We start from the raw sequence: 10966 nt of genomic DNA, 5'->3' as shown, positions 1-10966 counted from the left end.
GAACCTGTTGTAAAAACTTTAAAAAGGATAACTATTTCATTTTATATTGTTTTATTAATCTTTGAATTGTTAAATAGTACTATATGCAATAAATTACTTTCCAAAAGATGTAGGACGTAGGTACACTTTTATGTTTTTCTTATTTTCGATTTGCAATGCTTGTGTGTAAACAAGGTAATGATTTTAAGTAATTATTTTAAAATAAAGGTATTGTATAAAAGTATATGTTGGAAAATATTAACTGTTGTAAGAACTTTCAAGATAATAATTTCAAATAGTATTTTGTATAAAAAGTTTTAAAGTTTAACTAATAAAAGTATTTGATACAATTATAAGAAAACCATTTTAGAATATGTATTTTTATTTTTTCTAAGATATTGTTTAATCAGGCTCTAAGTAACTTTATTCTGTCCTTATTGCCTCTTTCTTTAATTTACCTTCTTTAGTTTAAATTTTTAAGCAATCTCTGTTTGATTTTTTTATGCTAATTTTAAGTTAGTTGCCTAATTCTTTATTTCATTTATACTAAATGTTTATACTTCATAAAAAAAAACACTCAAACCTTTTACATGTAAAAATAGTAATATTTTTTACAAGTTATAAACTACTTGATATATATATTATTTAAAAAAAAACTACAAACTAACTTAAATTTAATCTGTGGTCGAATTTAAAGCTTATGACTGTTAGTTTTTTACAGTATTTACTCACATTTTTCTAATATAGTTTTCAAAAAAACAAAAAGTTTAGCTTGTGTTGTAAAAATATACAAAAACTAACTCTACTGTTCAGAAAATAAAAGCAAGTAAATGAGTAAGAAAGTTTCTAAACTTTTGTCAAAAGTGATAGAAAGAGAGAAAAAGTACAAAGAAAATCCTATCATACAAAAGTACAAGCCTAAACTGTCTGACTTGGACAAACCTTCTCCAGTATGGCATCAAGTTTTCTTCAGACAAGCCGATGCGTTTGATTTTGCAAGTAAACAAGAAGAAGATGTTAGAATTTTTGCTGTTGAAAGTAAAGAACTTAAAGGAGTTGGATCTAGGAAGTATATAGTTTCAACAGTTACAGAATTTTGGTTTTATTATAAGCAACTTGGTGTTGATAGTAGACATTTTTATGAAGTCATTGAAGAAGATAGAACATGTCACTTATATTTTGATCTTGAATATCTGAAGCATCTTAATACAGAAAAAGACGAGTTTGAAAATTTAGACTTATGGATAAAATTTGTTTGTGACTTTTTGTTATACAAGTTGAATATAAAATCTGATAAAAACAATGTGGTAATATTAGATTCTAGTACAAATAAAAAGTTCAGTTATCATTTAATATGGCACTTAAAGAATGTAGTTTTTTTAAACAATATACATATTGGATATTTTGTTAAAGATATGTGTTTTAAACTTAAACAATTTTTAAATAACACAGGAAATGAGTCTGAAACAGCTTGGTTTAAGAAGCTAAGATATAAAGAAAGACTAAAAAAATTAATAACTATAACGAGTGATATATCAAAACTACCTTGCTTGTTTGTTGATGAAGGAGTATATACCAAAAACCGAAATTTTAGGTTGTACATGTCTAGCAAAATATCTAAAAATATTAATTTGAAGCTGTCAAGCTTTAGTAACTTTGACTTTATACCATTAACATCTAACTTTCAATGTTGCAAGTACCATGAGGTTGACAAGTCTAAAACTAGTTTATTCAAAGAAAAAATTGTTTGTTTTGACAATCAAAATTTAGTTTTTCTAGCATCATTTTGTTGTTGTTTGAAAAAATCCAAAATAAATAAAAATATTATTTCAATTATTACAATAAGTAACAGTTTTTCAAATGCATATAAATTAAGTATTAGTGAACATTATCAAAATCTTAAAGAAAAGTCTCCTACTATTGAAAATTTAGAGGGAAATAGCCGTGTTACAAAAGCTTTAAAAGAGATGATAGCTGATCATATAAAAAAAGATAGTTCTAACGCCAGAGTAAGTAAATGTTCACAAGTGGCTAACTCTGACCTTATTGTTTTTGACATTGAAGGTACCAAGTATTGCAGCAATATAGGTAGAGAACATAAAAGTAACAGAATAATGTTTGTTGCAAACTTAAAGTTAAAAGTCTTTTATCAAAAATGTTATGATCCAGTATGTAGAGATGAAGACTACAGATCACAACCTGTTTCCTTCACTGAAACTGTAAAAGAGTTGTTAGAGTTTGAATCTTGTGATAATGATTTAATTTATGCAGCTGAAAGTTTTGAAATTATAAATTCTTTAAATGATGAAAATTTTGATTGTTAAACTAATTTTTGCTGAAAGTTCAAGATATTAAACTGATAATAAAAAAAATATATCAAAAGTAAGTATTATTGTATTTTCTCACAGTGTTTTCATTATATCAATAAGTTTAATAAAAGTTGTAAAAATTTAAGTCTTTTTAGTAATAAAGTTCTTATTATATATTTGTTTCTGCTCATAAAATATTGATTTTTTAGGTTATTTATTGTTCTGAAAGTTTTGTTAATCTTAATTTGCAATCTTTAGCATAACTAGTTATAATTAATTTTGTTTTTAATTTATGTGTTTTATTACTCTTGAATTATTGATATTTTTTCATGATTTTTTTTTGCACTATGTCTAAACTTAAATTCATTGTACCAATTTTACCATTATTTTCTATGAGAAAACCAAGTTTTAAAATGCTAATTGATAAATAATTTTTTAGGGTCCTCTAACTATATCTTAGCAAAATTCATTTGCAATAACAACAGTTTATATTTATCCGTTTTTAATAACCTTAATTTTATAGTTTTTTATTTTGTTAAAAGTTAAATCAGCATTGTGACTTAAAAAAAATGGTTTGTGTGTTTATTTGATGTAAACAAAGACAAGTTTGCGAACAAATGTTACAAAATACTATTTTTCAACATAGTTGTAACATAATCAGGCTTGTTTGATATTTTTTCTCAATTATAAGCTAGTTTTTAAACTTTCCTCAAATGAAGGGGGTTGGTAAGTTTAACAGTTTGCAAAATTTTCTAGAAAAACATTTATTTTCTAGACAGACTTGTTAAAAGAATCCTTGCAGATAGCGTAATTTTAAAATATTCTTAATAAAAATGAAGTTTAAAATATTAAAAAAAGATAATTTAATGAAATGATAAATTTATAAGCACTAATGTGTATGGAAAACCAAATTTACTAAACATTTCTAAACATGTGTTTCAAAAGTATCATTTTTATTTGTTTTACACAAGTAAATCTCAAGCTAAAACTATTTTTATGGTCAAAAATACTGCTTGGCAAGCCGTTGCTAATACAACTTTAAATTGCATAAAATGTAAATTTTGTATGATTTTCTAAATTATGTTTCTAAATATTGCTATTGCTTATTTTCAATTATTTTTTGTAAACCTTTGAAGTATTATGTATATTAATGTTTAAAATTTTCAGGATTATTTTAATACTAAGTTTAAAAACGATTTTAAATATAATGGGAAAGAAGATTCTACCAAGTGGTGAAATAGTTGATGAAAATGATCCAAGACTAAAAAATGAAAATGTAAGTTTGAGTTGGTTACATGACTATTCAAATTCGGACAACTCAAATTCCGACAATTCAAATTCTTAAAAAAATAATAAAAGGATTATATCTCAATAAGTAATATAAATTTGAAAAAAATATAAAATACATATGTAGATCTTAATAATATCTAAAGCCACCTTTTTCTATTTTTCAAAATCTAAAATACTTTTTAAGATATTTTAAAATTAATAAAAATAACTATGTTTTTTTTATTTTATATAAACCATATCTCAAAAAATATTTAATGTTTTACAAAAAGAAAAAAATGGCCTGTAGATATTAATATAATTTACATATGTATTTTTTATTTTAGACTAATATACATTACTTTTTTACTTTTAGTCGTTTGAATCTTTTATTAAGAATTTGAATTATTGGAATTTGAATTGTCCGAATTTGAATAATCGTGCACCCGTTTGAGTTTCTAATCATATTGCCAATTTTACAATATTAGTCCAACAAAGTTAGATTAAGTTTAAATTTTGCAAAAATTCACCTCGTTTAAAACAGGGTTAAGCAGATTTTTATAAATCACAAGCCAATTTTTTTAGAAAAACTATCTTGTAGGCCACACTTAATTAAAAAAAGCTTGTTCGTTGGCAGCATTTATTTGAAACAATCGTTGTAATCAGTAAAAAATACTACTTTTGACTAAAATGTGATAAAATAAGCAACAGTTAAGCACTACTAATTGGTAAATACTAAATGTAGACCCTATTTGTAAGTTTATACTACAAAATAATTGTTGTTTATAATCATTTTAGTGTTTTTAGCTAAAAAGTAACTCGCAGGCCGCCACGAATTTTTGCTTTGTAAGTCGTATTAAGCTTAAAGTTTGCCAACCTGATTATGGTTTTAAACATGATTTCTATTACACTGTGTCTATAAAATATTCTTTAAATCAAAAATCAAGGAACACTTGAGTTTGTTCGACTTGACTAGCAGTAAAACAAACTTTTATCATTTAATAGTATGCAGTATTACATATTTTAAACTTTTGACAGCTTATAAGTATATTCGGTGGTACATTACTTTTTGTATAATAAAGTTATTTTATTTTTTTTATGAGAGATAATAAGCTTTGTAAAAGCATTCTGATACAAATATATGGAAGATAATTTTTTCATAGTTGGTTTTCTCAAAATTTTTGAGCTTACTAAAAGTATGTATCTTTCTACATTTAATAACTTTTTATTTTAAATTCTAAGTTAATGTACTTTGAAAACTTTAATTTTTTTTAATCAAAAATTTTATGACTAAATAGAGGTTAAGAGTTTGAAATTTGATACATTAAAGAAAGAATAAAAATTTAGGTTTGAATATTAAAAATTACTTACTAAAAACTGTCCATTGTTTTTTAAATAATACACTGAGAAAATTCAAAAGTTGTTACTCATTCACTTTTAAAGGATATTTATTTTTTTAACAGGTATTTTTTTCTTCTTGTTTGTGAGTTTAAGGGCATAGGGGGGGGGTAAACACCATTTTTTTGGTTTTTTATCTTATTTTATATAGTTTTTACTAAGCTACAAGATACTTTTTACAGATTCAAAAAGTTCAAAATAATTTTTGAGATATAGCCGGTCAAAGTCGGAGGCAACAATAGGAACCTTATGGGAGGCGCAAACTAAAACGGCAAATAACTAGAAATCACTAAAAATCTATCTCCTCCTACGTTTTTGAAGATAACTACTTCAAATTTTCAGGAAATGTTCCTTGGAATATTTAGAAAATTCTGTCAGAACAGAATTTTAAAAAATAAAAAAAATTATAATAAAAAAACTAAAAAAAAACTATTTTTTTGTTTATTATTTATATAAAATTATTATTTTTTAATTTTTAAAAAATTCCTTCAGACAGAATTTTTTAAATATATTAAGGAACATTTCCTGAAAATTTGAGGTTGTTATTTCAAAAAACGTAGGACAAGATAGATTTTTAGTGAAATAGTTTATTTTTGCCGTTTTAGTTTGCTCCTCCCATAAGGAACCTGTTGTTGCCTCCGACTTTGACCGGCTATATCTCAAAAAATAATTTGAATTTTTTATATCTGTAAAAAGCATTTTGTAGCTTAGCAAAAACTATATAAAAAAAGATCAAAAAAAGTTACCTTTTTAAAGAAGCTGGTAACTAGTGATGTACCGGACTCACTATCCGGGTCCGGGTCCGGCCGGATATTGCTATTTTTGTCTGATATCCGGATCCGGCCGGATTCTAATTTGAAAAAAAAGTCCGGATCCGGTTCCGGCCGGACTCTAATTTGAAAAAAAAGTCCGGGTCCGGTTCCGGCCAGATTTTAATTTGAAAAAAAAGTCCGGATCCGGGTCCGGCCGGATCCTAACAGAGATCCGGCCGGACCCCGATCTTGTTAGTCAAAAAGAGCACACTGAAAAGTATTATTTCAAAAACAAACCCTGTGTAAATTAATAAGAGTCATTTTCGTCAGTTAAAATTAAACAGCTACCGTGTATGACTCATTTTGTACACGTGACTAATTTACACTTCTTTACATTTAAACTATAAAATAAACATTTCATGAAATGCAACTTTTTACATATGTTGTAAAATTGAAAACTTTGAAATGAATACTTGCATTATTTATTGTTTAAAGTTGAGCTCAGAGAATATTTAGAGTTAATACGGTTGAATGTACGAGCCAATAAGAGTCATATGATGAAATGTTTCAAACTTAATACTGATGCAACAAAACATCAGAACATGACAGGCAGTTTATATGTAACAGTTAGTTAGTTTGGTTTGTAGCTTGAAGCAACAAAATATTTTGAACGTTTTTGTGAATGCTTATTGTAAGTAGTGTTTTGTTTTAAAAGTGAATATTTCAACAGGTGTTTAATTGTTTAAATATCTAAGCCGGGTTTATAGTTTAATAGTTTATTAAAAAAATTACAGTTTCTTGTTTACTTAAAGTTTTATTTAATTTTTAGGATATTATTTTAAGTCTTTTGATATAGATTTAAATAGCTTCCAGTTTTTAAAGTGTTACCAAAGTAATTTATAATTTTGTATATGCTAGTATTTCTTGTTGTGTTTTATATAAAAGATTCATCACTCAAAACTGTCGTGTCTGATTATTGAAAGTAGTCTCAGTTAGAATTTAGTATTTGTTAGATATTAATTAAATAAGGTAGGGTTTAATTATGATGGGTAGTACTAGTAAGTTAAGTGTACAACAATCAGTTCACAACTTTACTACCAAATTGTCAACCTTTGCTAGCTGTTCTACTGATTATTAGATTAAAGTAGTTTTTTTTAGTTTTTAAAAACCTCATTCTGACTCAGGCTTGTTTATACTCACTTTAGCTAGTTTTATTGACTTAAACAATGGCAACCCTGCTAGTTTGAAAATTTTTGGGAATTTTAGAATATCTTGGACTGCCTCAGGCTAGTTTAGTTTTTTAAAAAAACTCAGGCTAGTTTTCTTTTAGATTCTGAATGGGTTTGAGCTGATCCAGTTTTCAATATTTTGTAATTTTCTAGTGTATTTTGTTCAAGAACATGATTTCAGATTTTTACTTGTAAATAAAACCTAAATTTGTAAACCTTGTGGCTAGCTGTTCTACTTATTATTAGATTAAAGTTCTTTTTTTTTTCAGTTTTAAAAAACCTCATTCTGACGCAGGCTAGTTTATTCTAGTGATGTACCGGACTCACTATCCGGGTCCGGCCGGATATAGCCATTTTTGTCTGATATCCGGTTCCGGCCGGATTCAAATTTGAAAAAAAAGTCCGGATCCGGTTCCGGCCGGACTCTAATTTGAAAAAAAAGTCCGGATCCGGTTCCGGCCGGACTCTAATTTGAAAAAAAAGTCCGGATCCGGTTCCGGCCGGATTCTAATTTGAAAAAAAAGTCCGGGTCCGGGTCCGGCCGGACCCGAAATTGTGGGTCCGGTACATCACTACTGGTAACATTAACATTTTATATACTTTCATATTATGTCATAGTAAAGTGGGGAGCAAAAACTTCTTCTACATAGATCAGATGTACTATAAAAAGTTTTTGCAGGCTGGATGTCAATGATTAAAATTTTATATTTTTTGGCTGCGTAATCAAAACAAATAAAAAGGCATTTTAACTATAAAACTACAATTAAATGATTAATTTCTAGGAAGAAAATCAAATTATGAGCACATTGCAACTTATTTGTTATAAATGAGCTTACTTTTTTTCAGAAATTGCTTTCCAGCTAACTTAGATTTACTATTATTAATAATTTTATTCAATTTTTTATATAGTCCGGCTGACTCAAGCTAGTTTTTTGTCACTCAGGATGATTTTTTGTTTTGAAGATGGGCTACCTTGTTAGTATTTTTAGCTACGTTTCTTCCAAAAACTAAATAAAAATAACTTTAACATTCAACAGAGGCCTCAATCAAGTCAGCCGCGCGAGAGATTCGGGTCCCTGCAAGGCGGCGGAAACCATGGCAACCAGCAGCAGAGGGGAGGGGAAAGCCCCGGAATATTCGCTCAGTTCAACAACAAACTGCTGGAGTTGGGCGCTCCACCAATCACCGTTTCTTCTTACGTCATAACGCCGGCCTGGTACGTCGCCGCCGCCTTGGCTCTCTTCTTTCAGGGTCTTCCCCTTTTTTGTATTGTCTGCATCTTCTTTGGCATCAGCCAATCAGAGCAGCAGAACGTGGAAAACCCTCAACAACAAGGCAGACGACCGCGTCAGCCTCCAGGTCACAGGCTTGGAAGGTATTGAAGTTATTTTCTTCTTAATCACCACTATTTAAATATATAATTTCAGTTATAAACTTAAAAAAAATCTTCAAATCCCATATTTGCAACTTAATTTTACTTTTGTTATTTTACGGGAATTTTATTTAATCAGTTTCCAAGTATTTACATCTGGACATTTTTAATGTTAGAAGCCTCTAGCTAGTTTTATTTTTTTGTAAATTAAGATCAATTTAATTTAAGTATTTTTAAATGTTGTTTAAACCGTGGTAGTTTCATGTTTTTGTCATTGAAGAAAAGTTTAAGTTAGATGTTCGGACTATTTTTTAAACTGTGGTCATCGGCTAATTTATGGTGAATTTATTTTTCCAAAATGAGTGATTATTTAAATTACTTTACCAACATTATTTTAGTTTTTCTGAATAGTATAGTTTATTTGTCACTGCTTTAAAAATATAGAATTGGGTTTAATTTACTATTTTCATTGATTCCAGTTAACTTTTTCCTTAATGTTGCTGAGTTGTAGTTTAAAATATTAAAATAATAAAGTTGCTGAAACTATTTTACAAGAAGTTAAAAATAAACATTAAGTAGGCTTTAAAAGGTTATAATATTTTATATAAAATTATAAACAAACTTGAATACATTAATGATATTTTTATACAATTTGAAAATTCAAAAGTCAGAGTAATGTGTTGTTAAGTAATTAAAAAAAACTTTTTTCATATATATTTTATTTCTGAACTTTTAAAAATAGATGAAAGTTATTGCTAACAAAAATTTCCAACAATGATCAAAGTTTTATTTTTAGCTCTACACATTAATTCCCTATTTTATTATTATTTTTTTAGTTTCTTTACAAGCAATTCTCTACAAGAGTTTTTTGTGAATAAATTTTTGTTTTTTTATCTAAAATTTGATTTTATTATGTAATACATGTATAAAAAATGTATTAAACATATTCTTTTTTTCTTTTTTTTTAATAAATATTTGCGTAAAAAAGCTGTTTTAACATTGTTATATATTCTAGTAAATTTCACCTATAATTCTCTACAATTGTTCGATTTTCAGAACATACAATATAAGTAGGTTTATATCAAGTTTCTATAAACAATTTAATTTGAGAAATAAGAATTAAAATTTCTTTTATATACTTTGCTTTATAAAACTAATTCTAAAAAATATTGTACCTTTATTTAAAACGTATAGTCAAGTAGTAACGTAAATTTTATGTCTAATATAGAACCAAAATGAATTTAGGTCATAGAAGATTCGTATCAAGTAAAATAAAATGACCCCAGGGTCATTATTTTTACTTGTTAAAAGCTGGGGTCTTTTATTTTACTTGATCCGAAGATTCTTTAGTTAAATTTGTAAAATATGTATTTTTTTAAGTGAGTGTATTTTATATTTGATCTATTTACCAGGGAAGAATGTAAATAAAAACTTTGAATAATGTTAATAAAGTTCAGATTTTAATTTAATTATTTTTGTTTTCAACAGTACTTGAGATATGTAGTTTTTTTTTATTACGTCTACACTTTTTTCTATTTGAAAGTACTTATACTTTTACAGAAAGTTTAAACTTTGGTAAATAAAACCTATTGGAATTTAAAGCGTGTATACACTGCTTTGTCATTAAACTTACTTAATCTATCCGTATAATATCAAAAAGTTAAAGTGTTTGATCCAAATATTTTTTTCTTGTACATTGACTTGGTACAAAATTTATAAGCTATGTATTAAATACCTACCTAAGCAATATTGGATCAATTAAATGCTATGATATTTAGACGTGTTTTAGTTGTAGTATACTTTTAATATACAAGTATATTTTTAAAATAATAGAAAACATTTGAAAACGGTGTTAGAACACGGTAAACTTACGACTATAATGTAAATATAAAAAAATAAAGTTGTAGGTATAAGTTAATAGTCCTATTTTACAGCATAAAGCTGAGTTTAATAAAATCGGTTAAGACAAAATATTTTATCTTCTAAAAGTTGCTGCAGTACCAACAAACATTATACATTAATATTTATTTAAATAATTGCTCAGAAAATGATTGATACAAATAAATTTTTCATAGCAGTAAAAAATCGTACATATTAACTATTTTAATAAAAAAACTAAACTAAATAGTTGATAAAATGCATTACAAAAACTAAATTATATAGTTAAAAACTTTTTAAATTTTTTGTTACAATACTATTTTTGTTGTTTCAAAGCAATGATATAATAAATTTTTTGTGTTATTTAAAGCTGCATTTTTTTCCTGCTGGATAGCTTGTTGCCAATTAGCTTATTTTATATTATTAGAAAATAAGAACTTATGGACTAGAAATGTTATGATAAAGTTTTTGAATAAAAATATTTTAACAATAAAAAGCCCTAAAATCTAGCTTTTTTAATCGTAACTGATGTATGCTATACAATTAAATTGTCCTGGACTTGAAGTTATGGTGTATGGCTCGATAACTGAAAATTAATTTTTGTACACCAGGTGCTTGGACCTAACTTTTCGAGCGTTCAACTAATAAAAATAATAAATATATAGTAAATTATGTAGCATATTTTTAGAACTTAATTATTTTTTAGTCATTCTAAGTAACTATACTATCTTATTACTACGACAAAAAAGGTTGAAAATTTTTAGCATTGAGACTTATCTGAAA

At 26.4% G+C, this 10966-nt stretch overlaps 2 protein-coding genes across 2 annotated transcripts; both read left to right on the top strand.

The window, feature by feature from the left end:
- The first annotated feature begins 796 nt into the window (after positions 1–796).
- On the top strand, positions 797–2303 carry LOC145828638 (DNA-directed primase/polymerase protein-like). Its single transcript, XM_082936392.1, has one exon. It carries the CDS (start codon positions 810–812, stop codon positions 2301–2303), a length of 1494 nt encoding a protein of 497 aa, XP_082792518.1. The 5' UTR covers positions 797–809.
- Positions 2304–3459: 1156 nt separating this feature from the next.
- Positions 3460–9112, top strand: LOC145829678 (uncharacterized). Its single transcript, XM_082937534.1, has 2 exons — positions 3460–3564; positions 7971–9112. Exons 1-2 carry the CDS (start codon positions 3496–3498, stop codon positions 8313–8315), a joined length of 414 nt encoding a protein of 137 aa, XP_082793660.1. The 5' UTR covers positions 3460–3495; the 3' UTR covers positions 8316–9112.
- The last annotated feature ends 1854 nt before the right edge of the window (positions 9113–10966 follow it).

This window comes from Thalia democratica, chromosome 2 (assembly GCF_965202585.1).
Source record: "Thalia democratica chromosome 2, ktThaDemo2.hap1.1, whole genome shotgun sequence".
NCBI lineage: Eukaryota > Metazoa > Chordata > Thaliacea > Salpida > Salpidae > Thalia > Thalia democratica.
Note: the sequence above shows the minus strand (reverse complement) of the source record. Positions and strands in the feature narration are given on the sequence as shown.

Excerpts from the sequence above, each read along its gene's own strand:
- LOC145828638 (XM_082936392.1), top strand. The coding sequence starts at position 810 with ATGAGTAAGAAAGTTTCTAAACTTTTGTCAAAAGTGATAGAAAGAGAG.
- LOC145829678 (XM_082937534.1), top strand. The coding sequence starts at position 3,496 with ATGGGAAAGAAGATTCTACCAAGTGGTGAAATAGTTGATGAAAATGAT. Across the intron at positions 3,565-7,970 it reads CAAGACTAAAAAATGAAAAT|AGGCCTCAATCAAGTCAGCC; the intron begins GTAAGTTTGAGT and ends AACATTCAACAG.